At 40.4% G+C, this 22150-nt stretch overlaps 1 protein-coding gene across 2 annotated transcripts in view; it reads left to right on the forward strand.

Annotated features, from left to right (window-relative positions):
- Positions 1-398: 398 nt before the first annotated feature.
- Positions 399-22150, forward strand: part of Myh10 (myosin heavy chain 10) — a 133907-nt gene continuing 112155 nt past the window's right edge. The window contains exons 1-2 of one of the 2 annotated variants that reach the window (XM_071602901.1): positions 399-508; positions 7766-8141. In XM_071602901.1, coding sequence (XP_071459002.1) covers positions 7797-8141 — 345 coding nt within the window. In that variant the 5' untranslated portion in view covers positions 399-508; positions 7766-7796. The remainder of the gene's footprint in view (positions 509-7765; positions 8142-22150) is intronic. The other variant, XM_027946819.3, reaches the window with a different exon arrangement.

Consider the following 22150-nt stretch of genomic DNA (forward strand, 5'->3'; position numbering starts at 1 on the left):
GCACAGTCCTGGCCGGCGATGCGCGCCGGCTCCAACCCGGTCAGTCCTCGCTGCCTTGCGGGATAGCTAAGCGCCCAGCCAGCCTCAGCTGTCCATCTCCACCCGAGCCAGCCAATCGCCCGCCACTGCCCCGACCGCACCTCCCGGAATTTTTGACGGGCATGAGGGCCAGCCTATGAGATTGGGGCTCTAGGGGCCTGGGCCGGGAGCGGGAGCCAATGAGCATCAGTCCAGGTGGGTGGAGGGAGCCGGACTCGGGAAGGTAGCTTCGTTCGGGTTGCTAACGTCTTCTCTAGGAGATGGGCGCGCAAACGGACCAGTGGGTCTGGGGGCGGCGGTGATGGGCGTGGAGATGGCCCAATGAGGGTGGGAGTGGGTGGGGCAGCCGCTAGCAGCAGTGCTAAAGGAGCCCGGCGGAGGCAGCGGTGGGTTTGGGACTGAGGCGCCGGATCTGTGGTCGCGGCTGGGGACGTGCGCCGGCGCCACCATCTTCGGCTGAAGGTGAGAGGTACGGCTGTCCGGGTCCGAGTGCGGCAGTCCCGGGCAGGTTTTTGGGGGGCAGAGAAGGATTCTGGGCTGGGAGGACCGGGCGGCTTTGGAGCACAGGGACCAAGCCGAAGCGGGAGCTGGGGACGGCAGAAGGGGATCTAGGCGGGAGGGTTTATGCTGAGGAGACCTTCGATTCGTGTGAGCAAGGACCTGGGCAGGGAGTGGGTAAGAGGACCCCAGTAGGTGAAGATGGAGAGACCCCTGGAGGGTCGGGGAATGAGGTCCTCGAGAGTGAGATCCTTGCAGGGATCTGGGCCGGGGTGTGCGGGAAGGCGACCCCTGGGGGACTGAGGATGGAGATTTGGGGGCGGGGATGTGGGGGCCAGTTCCTCGGTGTGTGGGGTCCCTGGCGGTGTGGAGTTGGGGTTCTAGTGCCCTGGCGGGGGTCCCGGTATGCCCTGCTGGTCTGTGTCTGCCTCCTAGGAGAGGACCGTGCCCTGCTGTGGCGTGATCGTGGTGGCCAGGGGCGCTGGACAGGAAGGACCCCTGGGTGGGTTAGGCCGGGCCGGGCTCCCCGGGCGCGGTAGAAGAGTTCGCCGAGCGCTCAGAAGGCTAGCGCCAGCCCCGTGGGGTGCAGGAACCGGAGCTAGAGGCTTTGCGGAGCCTGGAGAGCGCGCGGCGGGTGTGGAGCTCCCGAGCCGGCTGCGGTCGCGGGGAGGGTCGCACTCTGCGGGCGCTGGGGAAGGAGAAGGGGAGGCGGCGGCATGCCGCGCGCTCCGTGGACCGCCAGGGCCGGGGGTGGACGCCCGGCGAGGCCTGCGCGGTTTGGGGGGGCGAGGCGGGAAATGTGGCGGGGGCGCGCTGCAGCAGGGCGGCCGGGGGGAGGGTCAGCCCTTGCCTCGGGATCCCTTTATTGTGTAAGTGATCTGGGAATGGCTCGCCGCAGAGTCTCTTCCTTGTCTTCTGCAGTTGGGGGGGGGGTCACACCCTGACCCCCTAAAAATCAGGCTGGAAATAGGTCGTAGGGAAGTTGAAGCTGCAGAGTCGGTCCTAGCATTGGCCGGGGCTTTGTGGGCCTGTGGTGGGCGGATGCGGCCCGGAGACCCGGGAGGCCCCCAGCCAGGCCTGCCTGAACTGGGGCCTTAGGAAAGAGGTTGGCGACTCCGCGGGTCTGACCCCGGCTGGTGAGGTCTGGGTAACGTGGCCTCTGCCTACGACCGTTATCTCTGTGTCTTAGGGCCTCTGCAGCTCCCTTCAAGATCACTGCGGTGGATGGAAGGGGGTGGGGTGGACTGGGGTGGGGTAGGGGAAAGCAGGCGGGGTAGATCCAGACTGCAGATGAAACAAAGACTGCTGTTTTCGCAGAATAATATAATACTAAATATAATACTTTGGCTTTGCTGAGATTTTGTGTTTTTTTTTTTTTTTTTTTTTTTTTTTTAGCATTGAAACTGAGGATTCCTTGAGTCCGGTTTAATTATTCTGGATAGTATCTCACTCTGGAGAACTTTATAATCTGTTCATTGTTTTATCTCCATCAGTCTGCCTCTATTAATTATTCTTGGAGTCCCACGCTTTTGATGTTTTTAGTATGCCCTGTCTGTCTCCGGTTCTGGAAAAGTGGCCATTTTATGCATCTCCTCACTTCTGCATCTTAAATTCAGTTCTTCCCTGTCCTTATCAAGAGAAAGCAGATGGTATAATTGTGTGATATAGCACAAGCTTTTTGCAGCAAAAAGATGTGGCCTGGGAGAGCCTGGCTGTTTGTCTGGGCTCTTTAGGGAAATCATTACAATGAAGAGACTGAATGGAAGGTGAGATGGAGGAAAATTTGAAGGGCACATTGTAGGGTGGAAGACTGTATGCTTCACTGGTATATGTGCTTTATTATCATATATGAGGAATTAAAATTCCTGGTTTTGGATCAAAGGTTTGGAAATATTTAACACAGTATAACAGTATTAATTGGCAGATGGTCCAGGCCATAAATAGCAATAGTGTGGTCTTTTGCCTTTGGTGTGGGATCATTTGTTTAAGCAGAGTTTTGATAAATTAACAGACTTGCACAATTCTATAATGTAAGTGACCTCAGTGGTAGCTAGCATTACACAAATTGGGGCAGTTCTGTTTTAGTTGTCTGTTGTTTTACAAGGATGCTCTGTCCTGGATAACTTATCCATCTTTTTTTTTTTTTTTTGCTTTTCCCTATGCAAGCTATTCATAAAATTGAATTGTTTTCCTCTGAATTATTTTCTATTATAGAAGGGATGCTGGGGGGCAGTTGAGAAGTTAGTTGGGTGGCATTTCTTTAAAGTAAAATATGGCTTGGGTGGATGGAGTCCCAGGGGTGTATATGTGTCTAAAACCAGTTTTGGTGATGGGAACTATGGTTCTGTTGTTCCCTGATAATATGTACGGTATTATTTAATTAATTCACAGATAAATGACTTAGTTGTAATTAAGCAGTTAGTTCAAATGACTCTAAGATAAACCTCCAGATTATCTTCATGTTTGCTGAAAAGGTGCCTATTTATTCCTTTTCCCCCTAAATATGGGCATTTTTTTTCCCTATAAAATATGAAACTTTGGTCAGATTGTGCTAGTCGGTTCACTGACTAAGCCTGTAGTTTTCAAGTCATAATTGGTAGGATTTTTTTTTTTTTTTTGATAGACTGGTATCAAAAAAATACTACATGCCCTTCACAATTTCCTCCCTCTTACCTTCCGTCACTGTAGCCTGAATGCTGGACCTGGACTCTGGACTTCATCCCAACCCTGTTACTTGTAAGCTGTGTGACCTTGCACCAGTTATTGGCTTTCTCTGTACCTCACATTCCTCGTCTGTGAAATGGAGATTTTAATGGCCCCTACCCCATAGCACTGTTGTGAAGATTAACAGTTGATATATGTAAAGTACTTAGAATAGTGCCTGGACATAATAAGGGATATATAATTTAGGATATATGTGGAATAAACTATTTTAAAAATTGTGGTATGGGGGCTGGGGTTGTAGCTCAGTGGTTGAGCGCTTGCCTAGCATGTGTGAGGCACTGGGTTCAATCCTCAGTACCACATAAAAATAAAATAAAGGTATTGTGTCCATCTACAAATGAAAAAACAAAACTGTGGCATGAACCTTTCAACAAGACTGGGGGTGGTACATTGTTAAATACCAGTATTATTCAGATTCGGTACCAGATGTACAGTGGAGTGAAAAAACATGACATATTTGGCAATCACAAGTGAAAAGTTAAACCGAACAAAATATCTTCAGTGGTCTCATGAACTCTGCAGTTAAACAACAATATGAGGACCTACTACCTGCTAGGCCCTTTGGTGCAATGCAAGGCAGGACAAGGACACTTGCCAGAAGAACAGTACAAAATGTTAGGAGAAGGAGAGGATTAAATTGCCAGATTGACCTGAAAAGAACTTCTGAAAGGGTGGCATTTGGGTCAGGATGGAAGGAATAGTAGGTTTGTGATTGTGGAGAAGTTGAAGCTCACTGTGAGGGTGGGGGCCTTTCATGGAAGGTTGATCAATAGGTATAGAGACCCTATTGTGTACCAGGGGCTAGGCTCAGAGCTTAGGATTCAGCAAGGAACAGGTGACCATCCCCACAGTGTTCAGTTGTAGAAAAAGCTGGGGGGAAAAAAAAAAAAGCAAAGTAATTTGTAATCCTACTGTGCAGTAAAAAACTCAAAGAGCATTTATTCCACTAAAAAAAAAAAAAAGATGTGTATATGTAACTTTACATGTTTGTGAACTTTTGGGGATCTATTGATTTTTTTTCTTATATTAAATTATAAGCATTTTTATACCTAGAAAAAGTACTGATAAGTTTTAACTGTCCCAATTTGATAAGATAACTTAATCTAATTCATTTTTCTAGACCTGCCCTAGAAATGACCTGTTCTAGAAATGACCTGTAAAGTTATTCTAATTTATAGCTACCTACAATTTAAGCATGTAATTATATACCCAAGGTAAATCAAAGCAATGTGTGCGTGCTTACTGTCAGCAAGATGGTTTCCTAAGTGCCATATAGAATATACAGTTAATAATGAACAAGAATAATGAATAACTTATTATCATACTTTGTTGTAGTTGGATATGTTTTCTTTTAATAGATTCTGTGCTTCCAAAAGGTAGAGTGTTGTGTTCTATTACTTGTCTTCAAATTCATCTAGGATGATCCCCATGCCTTCCTTTTTACCAGTATGCAGTGTTTAAGTTGGAATGATTTGTTAATAGTCATATGAGTCCAGTCCCTAGGGGTAATGGGAGTAATGGTTTTTTGTGTTTTTTTTTTCTTTTACAGCAGGGGTTCAGTTCATCACTGAGCTACATCCCCAGTCCTTTTTTATATTTTATTTTGAGATGGGGTCTTGTTAAATTGTTGGCTGACCTCAAACACAGTGATTGTTTTGCCTCAGCCTCCCGAGTTGCTGGGATTGCAGATGTACTCTTGCCCCCAGCATTAATGGGCTTTTGAAACCATTCTTCATGATGTACATGTACCCATGAATATTTTTTGTGCTGTCCTCTCCCCACGTGACACGTGGATGCCTAGGAAGGCAAATATAAATTTAGTTATACAACATGTAAGCAATTTTATTTGTAGAAATCTTAACATGAATCAGATGTTTTGTAATATTTAGGGAAGGGTTCACTTTGTTTTGTGATTTTTGTTTTATCCATGTCTATAACCTTTAAAATATTAGCACATTCTCTAAATCATGTTATGAATGAGTCTAGAACATTGGGGTTTTTTTTTTGTTGTTCGTTTGTGGTACAAGAGATTGATCTCAGGGGCACTCCGCCACTGAGCCACATCCCCAGCCCTATTTTGTGGTTTATTTAGAGACAGGGTGTCACTGAGTTGCTTAACATCTCGCTGCTGCTGAGGCTGGCTTTGAACTCTAGATCCTCCTGTCTCAGCCTCTGGAACCATTGGAATTATAGGCATGCATCACTGTGCCCAGCTTTAGAACATTGGTTTTTAACCTGCCTTTCTACCCTGGTCTACCTGATAGTAACAGTGACTCACTATGGCAGCCAGAAAACTAGAGCAATGGTTATCAAGTGTGTCCCTCCCATGACAGGCAGCATCAGCATCTTCTGAATGCAGATTCTTGGACTTTACCTCATATCTACTGAATCAAAAACTCTGGGGACCCAACAGAGAAAGGAAGAGAAGAGAGTAAGAGAGAGACAGAGAGAGAGAGGGAGAGAGAGAGAGAGAGAGAAAGTGTGTGTGTGTGTGTGTGTGTGTGTGTTGGGATACTGGAGATTGAACCACCCAGGTCCTCTTGTATGCTAGGCAAATGCGCTATCATTGAGCCACATCCGAGCCTTAATCTGTGTGTGTTAAAAAGACTTCTTGATGCTGTTGATGCATTCCAAAGTTTGAGACTCATTAACAATAGGGCATGTGCATTTATAATGCATTACATTGTAACAAATTTTTGAAGAATCATAGCTAAATAATAAATAATAATAAATTATCATTAGGGGTTAAATGACTAGTACCTATACCCATTGTCAGTGATTCATTCTTATGGATATAGCAATCCTTTGAGAATCTAAAGAAAGTTATGGATGTTCTTAAGACTGACACCCTAAGTGTATATCATGTTTTTACCCGAATTTCTGTGATATCACAGAACTTGAAATTCATCTATGGAGTTAATGTTAAGAACTTTTTAGCAACTCTGGACAACCTTATGATTTTCCTTGCAACCTGTAAAGGATGCTTTGTATTGATCCTCTTGCCTGCAAAGAGTCCCCAACATTTCTGGAGGGCAAGGTGGGGGGAAAATTGAGGGGATTTGTGAGTTGATACTGTGTTTGATTTAGATGAAATCATGGAAATTGTACCTGTGAAGTTTGTAATAACCTGGAATTTGTGGAGTAATGGCAAAAAATGTTCAGGATAGTATCAGATTCTAAAAAGATGTTGTCGGGCAGGAATAGCAAGTGACGTCAGAAAGGCTAATGATAACGACTTAAAATGCTGTCATTTGATCCAAAAAGTCAATTGCACAAATAGAGGAAAATATATAGCAATAGCAATATAATGTGTGTGGAGTTCTCCTGGTAGCTTCTTATCAGCCAGATCTCCATAGGTGCTAAAGAAACCAATTGGTTAGGTCTCGAGCTATATTAATTGGCAAAGTCACAGAACCAGTCCTTTCCTTGGTGTGGCTGAAGTTGTGAACGATTCTTTCTTTCTTCTGCATTGATCAGATTGTATCTGGAATGTTATGTTTGCTTCTGGGACACACTCCATAAAGGGAAGACATGGACACATTGGAGTCTGTCTAGAGATAAGAGATCAGGGAAGGAGTCTTTTCCCTGCCCCCACCGCTTTTTTGTGGTCCTGAGGAATCCAGGGATACTCTACCACTGAGCTGCATCCCCTACCCTTTTTATTTTTATTTTGAGGCAGGGTCTTGCTAGCTACCCAGTCTGGCCTTGAACTTGAGATCCTCCTGCCTCAGCATCCCCACTAGATTACGCACCTACACCCTGCTAGCAGGAGTCTTGATGAATGATGCAATGCTAATGCCAACATGGAGGAGTGGGAGCAGCTGCAGGATGGGAGTGGAGATCTGGATAGCTGTCACCACCACATATTTGAAAGGCCATTGAGAGAAGCCAGAAGTGTCACTTCTCTTCTTTGGCTCCATTTAATCACACTAAGACACATGGGGCCAATAGGAAAGCTATAGGGGGATTGATCTGGGTTATTTCTAAAGAAGAGCTTTGAGTTGCTTGAAGATGGACTGGGAGGCATGCTGTGTCTGATTGCTTCTCTCTAGCATCATCCTGTGTTTTTGTAGCTATATCCTTGTGGTCCCACTAATTCCAGTACCACTCCAAGGACCTTTTATTATGCATTTGTTTTCTTTTTCTTTTTTCTCCTTTCCCAACTTAACTCCCTGTTTAATTTGTGGTGAGGGTGAAAGAGGAGTTGGAGAAAAAAAAGGTCATCCTGGAACTTTGCTTTTTTCTTTTGCCTGCTTTTCAGCCCTTGGTAACTGAGGGCAGATCTTGAGTGGTCGTCAGACAACCAGAGGCATAATTAGTGGTCACCTCTGAAATTTACCTTGGAAACACAGTTAGTATGGCTGTGAAGAGGAATCCCCCAGCTCCTGAACTCAGAGTTTATGGTTCACGTTTACTTAAAGTTTTGTTTAAAAAAAAAAAAAAATTTGTAAATTATATTACATTTTTGTAAACATCTAATTTTGCCCTTCTCTTCTTCTCTTAGGGGCAATTGCTCTTGGATCCTTCTGTTTACAATGGCACAGAGAACTGGACTGGAGGATCCAGAGAGGTATCTCTTTGTGGACAGGGCTGTCATCTACAACCCTGCCACTCAAGCTGATTGGACAGCTAAGAAGCTAGTGTGGATTCCATCTGAACGCCATGGATTTGAGGCAGCTAGTATCAAAGAAGAACGGGGAGATGAAGTTATGGTGGAGTTGGCAGAGAATGGGAAAAAGGCAATGGTCAACAAAGATGACATCCAGAAGATGAACCCACCGAAGTTTTCCAAGGTGGAGGATATGGCGGAATTGACATGCTTGAATGAAGCTTCTGTTTTACATAATCTGAAGGACCGCTACTATTCAGGACTTATCTACGTGAGTATTTCTTCCAAATAATCAAGGGAAGTGGTGACTGGGGATTAATGTGAACTACCCATCCTGTCATAATCAAAGGAAAATGAGGAATGCTCTGTTTAGCATTACTATCGTATTAAATATAAAAAGATTATCTCCTTCTTGTTCAAGTCTTGCTTTCCTTTAAACTTAACATGCTAAATTTAAATAATCCAATCTGCAATTAGGTATGATAAAATGTTGTTTGAAGACTTTTACGGTGGTGCTCTGAAGCACAGTATGATAAGAGAGCATGTGGCAGAAAGACCAGGTAAAGAGAGTGCATTCAACAGAAGAGTGGAAAATCAAGTGTCTGTCCAGGAGGATTAGTGTGAAGGGACAGCAAGTTTACAGATTTTAGTGAAAAGCAAGAATAGCTTCATTTGGGTACTGGGAAGTAGGAAAGATGAATGTTGAGGTGTTTTTTTTTTTTAAGTTGTTAATGGATCTTTTGTTTTATTTATTTATATGTGGTGCTGAGGAGTGAACCCAGGGGTTCACAAGCATTCTACCACTGAGCCACAACTCCAGCCCAATGCTGAGTTTTTTGTGGTGGTCCTGGGGATTGAACCCAAGACCCTGTGCATGCAAGGCAAACACTCTACCAACTAAGCTATATCCCTAGCCCCCCAGTGTTGAGGTTTTTAAGAGGAAATCATCTAGGGTGAGATTGAGCCTGGGATTGTCTTGTGGTTGTCCTGTGGTTAACAGTTGACATGTCTATTACGGTCATTGACTATGTGTGTTAGTCAGATTTCTATCACTGTGACAAAATACCTGAGCTAAGTCAATTTAAAAAGAGGAAGAATTTATTTGGGCTCACAGTTTCAAAAGTTTCAACCCGTGATCATTTGGCCCCAGCTTTGGGCTTATGTTGTCATAGTATATCATGTTGGGAGTATGAGGTGGAAGAGGCCTATTCACCTCATGACATGGGGGAATCAAAGAGAGAAAGAGAAGAGGGGACAAGGTCTCAATATCTCCTTCAAGAGCCACCACCAATGACATAACTTCCTTCTGCCAGCCCCTCCCCCCATCCTAAAGACTTCACTGCCTCCCAGTAGCATCATGGGCTGGGGACCAAGCCTCCAATACATGGGCCCTTGGGAGACATTCAAGTTCTAAAGTATAGCACCATGTCCCTGACTGTAGAAATTATTGAAAAATAATAAGGGATAAAGAAGAGAGGAAAAATGAAGCCAGATCCTGAAAAGAATCTAGAATGACAAAATAGGCCTGAGGGAATGGTAGACAGATGTGGCAGTGATTTGCAGAAGGTGGTATGGATTGGATTTAGAATGAAGAGAAGTAGAGAGAAGAAATGAGTAATGATCTGAAATTGGAAAAGGTCAGTTGGATTTTAGGCAAGGAGCATACTACTGATGCTCATGAGTAATTCAAAACTTCACTTAATCAGAACTAGTGTTCCCATAGAATTTGGCGTATTTAAGGAATATTTTAAGTGCCTAATATATTGTAGGTTCTTGGGTAGAGCTATGAACAAGATATATTCTGTGAAGAACTGAAACGTAGGATAGGGTCAGGAGGAGAATGGCTTCCCACAGCAGGTCATGAAGGGCTGTTTGACAAGTCTCCAGTCTGACCAATAGAGGGAGCCAGTCAGGGGCAAAGAATAGCTGGCTCATGACCTTTGTGGGAGGGTTTCCATCAAGCCAGACTGGCTTCCTTATTTATTTATTTATTTCCCTTACGAGGTAGGATGCAAAATAAAGAGAGGAAGAGGCAGCAGGGCTGGAAAAGTGGTTTGAGGAGAGTGGGAAAATCTTGGAAATGAGGGAAGGCCAAGGATAAGAAAACAACTGGAGAACAACAATGAGAATCAAGCTGAGACTGAATATCAGTGTAGAAGGAGATCACATTTTTGTCTGGCTGTGTGATTTTGCTCCAGGCAGGGGAACTTGTGTCTCCATTGCCAGCACACAGAGAGGTAACTCTTCTGATTGTCTTTGGCATCAAGCTCTGGAGGAATGGAAGTCTGGGTAGGAGGGGGCTGATGATCAAGGGCTGGAGTTTGGAAGACAGGGTTGTTGGGAGTCGGGGAGTGAGAGGACTTGAAAATTTAAGAGATTGTGGTCAGTTGATAATATGAACATGAGATTTAGGAGCAGGATCAGTTTGAGATGCAGTCCTGTGTGCCATGGCTTATGCAGGGCTGGAAAGGTGATGCCCCACCCGAGTAGTGGAGGAGCACAGTGTGGAAGGGAGCTGGGCTGTTTTCTGCCAGTCTTCACCTGATTCCCCACACTGGGCATCGTAGGTAGCTGCACATGGAGAAAGAGGGAGATAGATGGAAAAAGGAAGAGATTGTGATCATGAAACACAAGAGAATGAAATAAAAGATGGTGTGCTTTGTTTGTACCACTCCTTATGATAATTCGGAGATCTGGAAAGCAGTACTTTATTGAGTTGGTTTAATTTTTTTTTTATCCCGCCCACCCCTCAGTTCAGCTTGACTGAATTTGTGAATTTCTTTTCAAAGCATGGCCTCCTTGGGCTGTGCAAGAGAATTCTTGAGTTTTTCTCAAAGTAGGACAGTCCCAGCAGAGGTGGGGTTTGGGAGGATCATGTCTCCAATCAGATGGGTGCAAAAAGGTTCCCGGTAGTGGGAGCACTTGACTTTGACTAGTCTCATGAAGAGAGGGGCCAGGAGAGTCGCCACTGCTGATGGCAATGCATTTGTTTTGGGCTTTGCAATTAACTGGTCAGTTGAATGGATAGGTTGAGGTGCCATGATGCAGACACTACAATTACTTGCACAGGAACATTTTTTGGACATATTTCTATAAAGGTGATATCACATAACTTCAAACAAGTTAGGTTGATAAGTGGTTTAGATATGTTCTCTCCTTATATTTTATGTGGATTGTTCTCCCTGACCTCCAAATTCTCAGCTCATTAATTTTTATTCTCCTTCCTAATAAAACAGTTTAAACCTATAAACTTCTTTAATACTGTTTCAGCTCTCAAGGTTTGCTGTGTAGTATTTTTACTACCTAAGTATTTTCTAATTTCTATTATGATTTCTTCTTCAACCTATGGACCATTTAAAAATGTACTTTTAGCATTTCCAAGTGTTTTAGTTATCTTTTTACTATTGATTTTTAAAAGTAATTTCCCCACAAAGAATGCCTTTTTTTGTTGTTGAGACTTGCTTTGTATAGTATATTGTCAGTTTTTGTGAGTGTTCCATGAGTTTGCAAAGGATGTGTATTCTGTTATTGTTGGTGTAGGGTCCCACATAGATTAAGCTTTTTAGCTGTTTAACCTTGTATAGCCGCCCTAATTTTTGTCTGCTTCACCTATCAGTCTATATCTACTGAGAGAAGAGTGTTAAAATCTCCCAGTGTTTTATTAACTAATTATATATCTCTAAACAATATAGTGTATTTTTGCCTTTTTTCAAACTTTAGTGTATATGGATATCATAGTATGTAGTCTTTTGTGGGTTTTTCTTGTTTTTATTTTCTTAGCATTGCATTTCTAAGATTCATCCATATTGTTTGCCTTGTTGTAATTCAATAACTTTCAAAGTATGGTCTGGGGATTCCCTAGGGTTTTCCTAAAACCTTTTCAGGGCATCTGAGAGGTCAAAACTATTTTCATAATAATATGAAGATGTTATTTGCCCTTTTCATTATGGATATTTGTACTGGTGGTCCCCAAGCTAGATGAATAAAGCTCTGACACCTTATGAATAAAGGCAGTGCCCCCAAGTTGTCCTCGTAATCATCTTATTGTTCACTGCACTTTATTGGCAGTTAAAAAAAAAACAAAAATCAAAAAAACACAGTTTCACTCAAGAATGTCCTTTAACACAGGAAAAAAATATTGATTTTTATTAAATAGCAGCCCTTGAGCAGGCATCCTCTTAGTGTCTGTGTAAGGAAATGGTGAATATACACAAGCACTTCTGCTGCATATGGACTTGTGCCTTGAAGGAAAGAACCACATGTGTGGTTCTTTGAGTTGCAAGCTAAACTTGCTACTTTTTTTCATAGAACACCATTTCTATTTGATAGACTGACCAATTGATGAACTAGTTCCTTGCATAGAGGTATTTGGCAGATATTTTCTTGAAAATAAACAACGTGAGCTGGGTGGTGGCGCATGCCTGTAATCCCTGTGGCTCTGGAGGCTGAGGCAGGAGGATTGAGAATTCAAAACCAGCCTCAGCAAAACTGAGATGCTAAGCAACTCAGTGAGACCCTGTCTCTAAATAAAATACAAAAAAAAATAGGGTTGGAGATGTGGCTCAGTGGTTGAGTGCCCCTGGGTTCAATTCCTTGTGCCTAAACCCCCCACTCCCACACCCCACAAAAAAAACCCCAAAACCAAAAAACAAAGTGAGCCTGTCACTTCAAAGGAAACAACTGTATTTGTCAATGGTAAAATTTGAGTTTTTATGTGAAAATTAGAATTATAGGAAACTTGAATCTAACATCATGAACTTGACAGCTTTTCAATACCTAAAAAGCTTTTTGATGTGATGATAATGAAAATGATTTTGTTTTCTTTTTGTTTGTCATATAGTGAAATATCATCATCTGGAAGACTTGGATAATTCAGTTAGCCAATGTTTTCCAAATGAGGTATACACGATGTTACAGAATCGTGGGTGGGTAAAAGATTAATTCATCATGTAGGATTAACCACTGGATTTTGATGAAACATAGTATAAATTCACTGATAGGGTTGCAGAAGCTACATTGCATCTAATCTTTAAGAAATTGTCACTTGTTTAGTTTTGGTAGTTTCAGAGAATATTAGAATTATCTGAAAAGGCTATTAAACTATTCCTCTTTTCCAACAAATGTGTGTCAGATTTTCTTCATATGCAATATGAAGAAATAACTAAAATAACATATCACAGTAGATTAAAACAAAAATAGATACAAAAATCCAGTTGTTTTCTATTAAGCCAGACAATAAAATATAAAAATATAAAGTAGTGCCACTTTTCTTGCTTTTGTTTTAGAGAGAGCAAAGAGTTACTTTTTGTAAGAAATGTTATTTATGTTAACCTATCATATGTTTATTGTTGTTTTAAAATGAATAAATACACATTTAGAATACTCAGTATGTATATCTCTTTTATATAATGTATTAAATCAAAAGTCTTTGGGGGATCCTTAATAATTTATAAGAACGTAAAAGGCTTTGAAATAAAAGTTTGAGTTGTTCATTTATTTTTGTTGGAATAAGGTGTACAATGGTAAGATTTTTGATTCAGTATATTTGTGTGCTCAAAGATTTTTTTTTTTTTTTTGATACTGAAGGATTGAACCCAAGGTCTCTGCATACTAGGCAAGTGCTCTACCACTGAGCCACATTCCCAGCCCCTATTCAGTTCTGCCTCCCAACTCCTACACACACATACATACACACACACCCATACTGGGGATTGAACCTAGGGGTGCTAAGCCATATCCCCAGCCCTTTTTATTTTGTACATTATGAGGCAGGGACAAGATTCTCCCACTGTCCCCCAAATGGCTATTCAGTTGACCCAGTTCCATTTACTGAAAATACTCCTTTCTCCAGTGCTCTGAAGTGCCATCTTTGTCATAAACCAGGTGTTCATGATATTTATTTTTGAGACAGGGTCTTCCTCAGTTACTTAGGACTTCACTAAATTGCTGAGGCTGATATTGAACTTGCAATCCTTCTAGCGCAGCCTTCTGCATGGCTGGATTACAGGTGTGGCCATCGCCCGGCTCTACTCAATTCTTTGTGATTATTTGTTTATTTTCCTGGTTAGGTACTAGTATAAGCATTGCTTCGATAAATGGGCTTGTATGTGTACCCGGCACACATTATTATGGTGTATAACCAGGAGTGGAGTTCCTGGGTGATAGGATATGCATATCTGCAATTCGAATCTTCAGCTTTTCTAGGTAATGCTCGATCTACTCAGATCCCAGAAGGAAACAGAAGACTTAGACTAGGCAGTTAGTAAGCTGAGGATGTACAAATGCTGGTAGAGTTTAAAAAACAAATGAGGACTAGTACAGTACTCTGGTGCTAGTTGATAGCCAAGAGCCCTTGATATATCATTTGTTGTTGGTTTGCTTTTGCTGTGCTGGGGATTGAACCCAGGGCCTCACACATGTGAGGCAAGTGCTCTACACTTGCCATGTACATCCCTTGCCTCTTTGATACCTCTGGATCTTTAAAAGAATAGTAGGAAAGAGCTCTTACCTCAACTTGATGATGAGGGCTACCTGATGGAACTGTGGCCTTCCTTAGAGGGATGCAGATGGCCATGGAAATTGGCAGAGAGAGAGAGCCTGCGTAATGAATAATCTGACCTCCTCCACGCACAATCTCTTGCTGATGTCTCCAATTTGCTAAACTCAGTCTGATGACAGAGGAGAAGGAAATTTGGTACTTTTCATGGGATCAGCATCAGTTGCATCTGGAATTGAATTTTTTTTTTTTTTTTTTTTTGTACATTATGAGGCAGGGACAAGATTCTCCCACTGTCCCCCAAATGGCCATCCAGTTGATCCAGTTCCATTTACCGAAAATACTCCTTTCTCCAGTGCTCTGAAATGCCACCTTTGTCATAAGTCAGGTGTTCATGATATCGACTTCCTATTGTGTTTCATGGGTCTGTGTTCCTGTCTTTGAGCTAATTCACATTGTCTTTTAAGTATTATAGCTTCATAATTAGCCTTGCTATTCAACATAGTAAGTCCTCTCATACTTGTTCTTAAGGATTAAATTGTTTCATTATGATTTTAATATCTCCTTACAGTTTTTTATAAACACACACAACCCTGTTTGAAATGTAGTTTGGGATTTTATTGATTCTGTATATCAATTTGGGGAAGAAATTATATCTTTACAACATTTAATTTTTAATGACTAGGTTTACCCATTTACTTAGTTCTCAATTTTTCTCAGTATTGGTTTATAGTTTTCGTAGTAGAGTCAATCTTTTGTTATATTTGTTTTGAGGCATTTGATTTTTTTTTCACTGTTTGAATGATGTTTTAAATTTTGCTTTTGTGATACATAGAGTATGTACCTAATTTTTAACATTTTCTAGAAAATATGGGGTTTTTTTACAATTAAGTTTTTGCATATTGGCTTTTATTTAGTGACCTTATTAGATTAAACCATTGGTTATAACAGTTTAGCTGAAGATTCTTGTGGATTTTCTAGGAATATACTCACATTATCGGCAATAATGATAGTTTTATTTTTTCTTTTCCAATTCTTGTATACTTTTTTTTGCTTTATTGCACCGTCTAGGACCTTCAGCTCAAAACTTTTTGAATAAAAGTGGTAATAGAAGGCATCCTTGTATTATTCCTGATCTCAAGGGAAGGTTTCAACATTTCACTATTAAGAATGATGTTTGTGGGGCTGGAGATGTGGCTCAAGCGGTAGCGCGCTTGCCTGGCATGCGTGCGGCCTGGGTTCGATCCTCAGCACCACATACAAACAAAGATGTTGTGTCCACCAAATACTAAAAAATAAATATTAAAAAAAATTCTCTCTCTCTCTCTCTCTCTCTCTCTCTCTCTCTCCTCTCTCTCTCTCTCAAAAAAAAAAAAAAAGAATGATGTTTGTTGTAGTTTTAATATTTTAAAAAATATTCTTTATCAGATTAAGTAAAGTTTCCTTCTATTCCTAGTTTTTATTCTGAATGGATGATTTAAAAAAAATCCAGACTGGGTATTAAATTATCAAAATTTTTCCCATTATCTATTTTAGTATGATTTTTCTTGCATTTTGCTTTTTGGCTCCCCCCTCCCCCCACTATTAATCTAACCTTATAAGAACCAAGGATTCTCTCTCTCTCTCTCTCTCTCTCTATCTCTCTGTCTTTCTCTCTCTGTTCTCTCTCCAAGCTAATATTTTGTTTGGGATTTTTGCATCTACATTCATCAGAATAGCTTAAAATTTTTCCTTTATTGTAATATCCTCTTCGTATTTTACATCAAGATTTGTTCATTTTTATAAAATGAATTGTGAAATGTTTCATCTTTGTTTTCTGCAAGAGTTTGGGTAGGATTGATGTTATTTCTTTTCTGAGCAATAATAGAGTTTCTTTATAGAGAAGTTTTTCTCTACTAGATGTAGAACTTTTCAGACTTTTAATTTCAAGTGTCAGTTTTGAAAATTATATTTTTCTAGGAATTTGTATTTCACTTAAATTTTCAAATGTATTGGCATAAGTTCATAATACCCCCTTATTTTTGGTAGATTTGTGGTGATATTATCTTTCATTCTTGATACTGGTAATTTGTTCTCCTTTTCTTACTATTAGTCTTACCAGAGGATTTTCAGTTATATCCATCTTTTCAAATAGCAGCCTTCTAACTTTATTGAACTTTTCATTTTGTTGGCCCTTTCAATTCAGTCTTCCCATTTACCTATCTACTTAACCTACCTATTTAATTTTCACACATTTTCTTTCTACTTTCTTTGGGTCTGATTTGTTGTTCCTTCTCCAAATTCTTAAAGACAAAAATTTAGATCATTAATTTTTTTCAGCTAGTTCTTTTCCAGCATGTGCTTTAAAAGTTATAAATTTCATTGTAAGTACTGCTTTGGCTCTATTCTGAATTTTATTATGTTGTATTTTTATTATCATTCATTTCAAAACAATAAGGATGTCTTCCTTAGCTCCAGGCTCCACAAGTTACTTAGATGTGAATTTCTTCATTTCTAAACAGGGCATTTGCTTGTCAGACCTTTTCCCTGTGTCCCCTGTAGCTCTAGTGTTCCTCTACATTTTTATGCTTGTTTTCCTTATTTTCAATGTCTATTTCTTTTGACTCAATCTCAGGTGTGTAATTCTTTCTGTAGCTGTATATAATTAGCCATTAAAGGCATCCATTGGATTCTTTATTTTAGTTCCTGCTTTTTTCAATTTTAGTGTTTTCTTTAGTTTCCAGTTCTCTACCAGAATTCTCTACCATGTCTTTTAATTACTTGGACATATTAACATTCCAGATGATAATAGAAGTCAATAAAAATACACTCACAAGGGATCCAGATGTTATATTAGATTTTAGTCATAGTTTGTTGCATTGTCTGCCTGGTTAATGTGAATAAGAAATTGGGAGGAGAATGTGGGGCTCTGATCAAGCTTATCTTGGAGTTTTGCTTTGGGTTGGCAGTGTAGGTGAGGGAACCAGGTCATACAGTTTAATCAGGGAATGACATCCTTTCTAGATGTGCCTCAGACTGTGTGAGGGCTGATTTCTGGTACAGTCGTAATTCTTAGGGGGTAGTCATCAGTGTCCCAAGGCTTGGCGTGTTTACCATTCTCCTGGGTGGGCCAAAACTCTTCAAAATGTTTGTTTTCTTAGATTTGTGTGCTGCTAAAAGCTCTGCTTAGCCTCTTGCTCCCCAGCAACAGTTTTTAGGATTTGTAGCTATCATCTGTCTGAAAAACAAGTGACAATTCCGTATCATCACAAACTTTTCAAATTTCCCTTACATCATAAATGTCTCATAAATAGTTGGTCCGTTCAATTCAGAATGCAGAGAAGGTGTAATTGTTGTGTCTCTTCTAATCTGATGTTTCCCCTCCCTATTTTTTCACTAGAAGAAACAGAATCAGTTGTGTTGTAGAATTTCCTAATTCTGAATTTTGGGTCACATTCCCATGGTGCTTCTTGTAGTCTGGTCATTGGGTCCAGAGTCCTAAACGGTTTTAGATTAGGAGACACTTAACGTCAAGTTGTCTCTCACTTTATGATGCTGAGATTGATCAGTGAGTCTGAAGTGACTCCATTTAGGTTGTGCCACCCTTAGTTCTGTTCCTTAGAAGGTCCTCTTCTGCTGGTCACCCAAGGATTTAAGCAGTGATGAGCATTGTTTCTTGAGGGGCAAAAATGGTGAGAATATACCACCTGCCTTCATTAGCTTGGTGAGTGCTTTTTAACTATATATCTCCCTCCCATGCCTACAGTTTTCTTCAAGTGCATTTATTATTATTATTATTATTATTAAAAAATTTTATTATTATTAAAAAAAATTTCCCCAAAGGAGCAGTAACATTTTTTGGTATCTTTCCTCTGCCATCCATATTCAATTGTCTTCTATGTATTATTTTTTTATTGGTTTTACTTTTGTAACTTCTTTGTCTTTTATTATTTTACTTTTGTTTTCTTTTTCTGTGAAGAGGATGCTCTCCCAGAATAAAAGGTGTCTACTCTCACTCACCATTTGATTTTCATTCTCTTAGTCTTTTCTTGCTCTTGTCACCTTTATTTTCTTTGTATTTCTCTTTCAATATGTGACAGTGTATTCTGTTGCAGATATAATTCTATTTCCTAGAATTTTCTTTTGGCTTATTTTGTAGATAATTTCCATAGCTAAGTCCTTTCTTCAAATTCTCTGGATGATCATTTTTTCCCTTTTTTAATGTGGTTTTGTTTAATGTCTGATTGTCGTTATTGTGTTTCTGATTCACTTGCATTTTATCCGGGTGCAGTGTTTGCTGATGATATGGGTGAATGTATTCTTTCCTTCCTTGCTTTCCTTTCGGGCAGTGGGATGATTTCTTGTGAGAGTTCTAGTGGGGTGTAGGGTTATGTGATGTTCCCAGGTCAGTGCCCTGTTTTAGAAGGAGACTATTCTGTCTCTGCTCCCTGACATTGGCATCTGCACCTGCTTCCATTTCATGGTTCTTGGAATTCTTTGCTTCTATGAAACAAATGCCTTTATGTATCCCTGCTTTCTTAATCAGAGACCTGGTACTTAAAGGATGAGTACCATTTCCTAGTAGTAGCCGACAGAGGAGGGTGGGTGTTCCAGGCAGAAGCCTAGAGTCCTAAAGCTGCACTGTGTATTTGAGAAATTGCAAACTTTTATATGTGCAAATATTTTTGTATGTCTCTCTTAGGTAAAGTGTGCAATAGTGTTATTATACAAACTTCTCCCTCAGATCTCTGCAGTCCTTAGGATTTTCCCAGGTCTCTGGCAAAGCAAGCAATACTTTCAGCTGCTCAGTAAATGTCCTACTAAGGTCACCTGCCATACTACAAACCCAGTATGTTAAAAAGAGATTCATTATCTTTTCCTATAAAGCACATTATCTTTCTCTTCACTCAGTAACTTTTCCAGTCTCTCAGGCTTAAAAACCTTGCAGTGATGAGCATTGTGATGAACATTCCTTGACTTGGACCTTAAATGGCTTTTCTGTTGAGGTTTTTTGAGTATGAATGGTCAAGGTCAAGTCTGCATCCAGCTTCTCCATGACTCATCCCTCCCTAGTTTGCATTGCCTTTTCTCTCATCCAGGCCCTACTCAGGCCAGGTCTGTCCCAAGTCTGTCTGGCGGTTTCCACTTTCTACCTACTTCTCACCTCTTGCTCCTTCCTTCAGTCGATTTTGCATGTGGCTTCCAGATTCACTCTTGGTCTCAAGTGCCTCTTTCTTCCTGTCACTCTTCTTTCCTGAACCTCTGTTACCTCATCACCTTTGAGGACAAAATCTCAATTGTTTGGTGTGACGTTCTAGGCTCTTCTCTCATTCCATGACATAGACTGTTTTCAGCTAGACCAGTCTTCTTGCCCTGCCCTGGCTCTATCCTGTCACTGTAGGAGTCTTCTTACTGTTTTAATGGGAATTCCTTATCCCTTTTTTGGATCTAATAATGTCTTAAAGGAACATCAAAGACCATCTGGGCCTGAATTTTGTGCACAGTTTTATATTTTCTAACAGGATGGTTATGACCATTGAGTGCTTGGGGTGTGCTGTATGTTCTGCCCCAGAGCTTTCTCCACTATTTATAGAACCTGTTCATCTTTCTCTTTCCCATTTTACTGCCTAATATTGTGACTTGTTTGTTTAGTGGGTATCCGTTGTCCTCATGCCTAGAGTTTATTTGTCTCAAAGGTGCTTAGTATCTTGTGTGTATGTGTGTGTTCAAATACTTAATGAAGTTTAATTCAAACTTAAAGATCTCCAGAGAAGTTATTTTAACAGCATATTGCTCTCTTACCATGTGCCTGGGGAAAGATAGGAGGGGTACAGTATCAGTTCCAGGATCAGTTTATGCAAGAGCCTGATATTTGAGCTAATTTTCCTTGTAGGTAGAAGTTAGCTCTTTAAGAACTTTAATAAAATTTCCACTTGAGCATTTGTTCCTGCTCTTCCTTGGCAAGTATAAGATACTGGTGATTATTTAATCTCTTCTTTTTTGATGACTTACTCATATTTGTAAGACTTACTCATCATCTTTGTAATCCTAGTCTTCAGGAAAGGGCCTCCTAACACATGGTAGACACACATGTTGGAATTATTTCTGATTAAACATGTCATCACTGTCCATGCTATGAAATGTTAAACTGAATTTGTGCATTTTAACTTTCTCAGAGGCTTTTTTTTTTTTTTGGATTGTTAGATTAAAAATATTTTTTAACTTATTTATTTTGGTACTGGGGATTGAACCCAGGGATACTTTACCACTGAGCTACATTTCCAGTACTTTTTATTTTTTATTTTCAGACAATGTCTCACCAAGTTGTCTAGGCTGGCCTCTAATTTGTGATCCTCCTGTCTCAGCCACCCGAGTTGCTAGAATTATCGTCATGTGCCACTGTGCCACACCTTTTTTTATTTTTTTGTCAGTTTATAGTTATTTATATGTTATAAAAGTGAAGTGTAGAATCTAGCTTCATGGTAGACTATAATTTAATTTTTTAATGAAAAAGTGAAATTGTATAAAATTAATTATTAAGGTGTCATTATGACTTATTAGTATAATTTATATATATAAACTTATAAATATTTATATATATATAATTTATATGTATAAATTAAACTCTAAAAAATATTAAGGTTACTTCTCTTGCTTTTCTCACTCTTAAAGTATTTTTGAAATAAAACTTATTTTTAGTTGACATCAAAACACAAAAATTGTACATATTAATGGTGTACCATGTGATATTTCAGTACATATATACATTGTGTAATCAGGCTAATCATACCTGTTTCACCATTTATCACTTATTTGTGGCAAAAACATTCAAAATCCTTTTTTCTAACATTTTGAGATATCTAGTACACAATTGCTGTTTTTAGTCACCCCACTGTGCAGTAGCTATGCTATTGCTGTGAAAGTCTGTCTTTTTATTATCTCTATTGCCTCTTTGTCATCTGGGCCACAGAAGCACAAGAGACTTCACTGGGAGAAAGTGCAAGATGGTGGTATGGGAGGAGCGAGCCAAGTTTGTCTGAGATGTGTACCTGGGTACTAGAAGGCCAAGGGTCTTAAGATGTGAGTGGCCAACAAAGGAGGGGCAAGTCATAAATCTGGCCTCAGACAAACAAGCAGGAGCCTGGGCAGGGGGTGGATTTTCCATCTGTCTGCTCAGATGTAAGGCATTAGCCAACAGTGCAAATAAGTGACCTCAGACCAGGCATCCTTTGCCTTTTGTCCCCATTTAAGCCTCTAATCTAGAAGGGAAGTGCATTCCACCTCAGCCTGCAGTGGTGAGTTAAGGAAAGATACAAGGAAAACAGCCGAGAGATGGTTCTGGTCACTTGAATTTTTTGGCAGGCGCGCCTTCTCTTGTTTTAGCATTAGTAACTGCAGCATTCAAAATAGAGTGGTCTCCAGACGGTTTTCTGGTGGCAATTACCAAAGGTTTTAGCCTTATGAACACAGCTGTTAGTTAGAATCCCCTTAGTGTTCCCTGGGGAAACTGGCCAGCCAAACACTCCCAGTCCTCCCACCTTTTGTAGTGTCCTGTCCCTGTTAGGTTTTGGTCTAACCAAATCACCTTCAATAAAAGGTCTGTTTCTCATGTATCTGAGTGTCCTTTCCAAACGCCTTCAGTCTTGCAGAGGGCCAGAGCAAGCATCTGGCCGCAGTTCCCACTGTTCTTGTTTTTCCATAGTTCTGAGTCAATTATTGTAGAATATTCTCAAAGATCACTCTAAAAATTTTAAAAACCCATAAGTCATAAGTTTCCATCATGTACATTCTAAATAATGACTACT

Source organism: Marmota flaviventris, chromosome 17, assembly GCF_047511675.1.
Source record: "Marmota flaviventris isolate mMarFla1 chromosome 17, mMarFla1.hap1, whole genome shotgun sequence".
Classification (NCBI taxonomy): domain Eukaryota; kingdom Metazoa; phylum Chordata; class Mammalia; order Rodentia; family Sciuridae; genus Marmota; species Marmota flaviventris.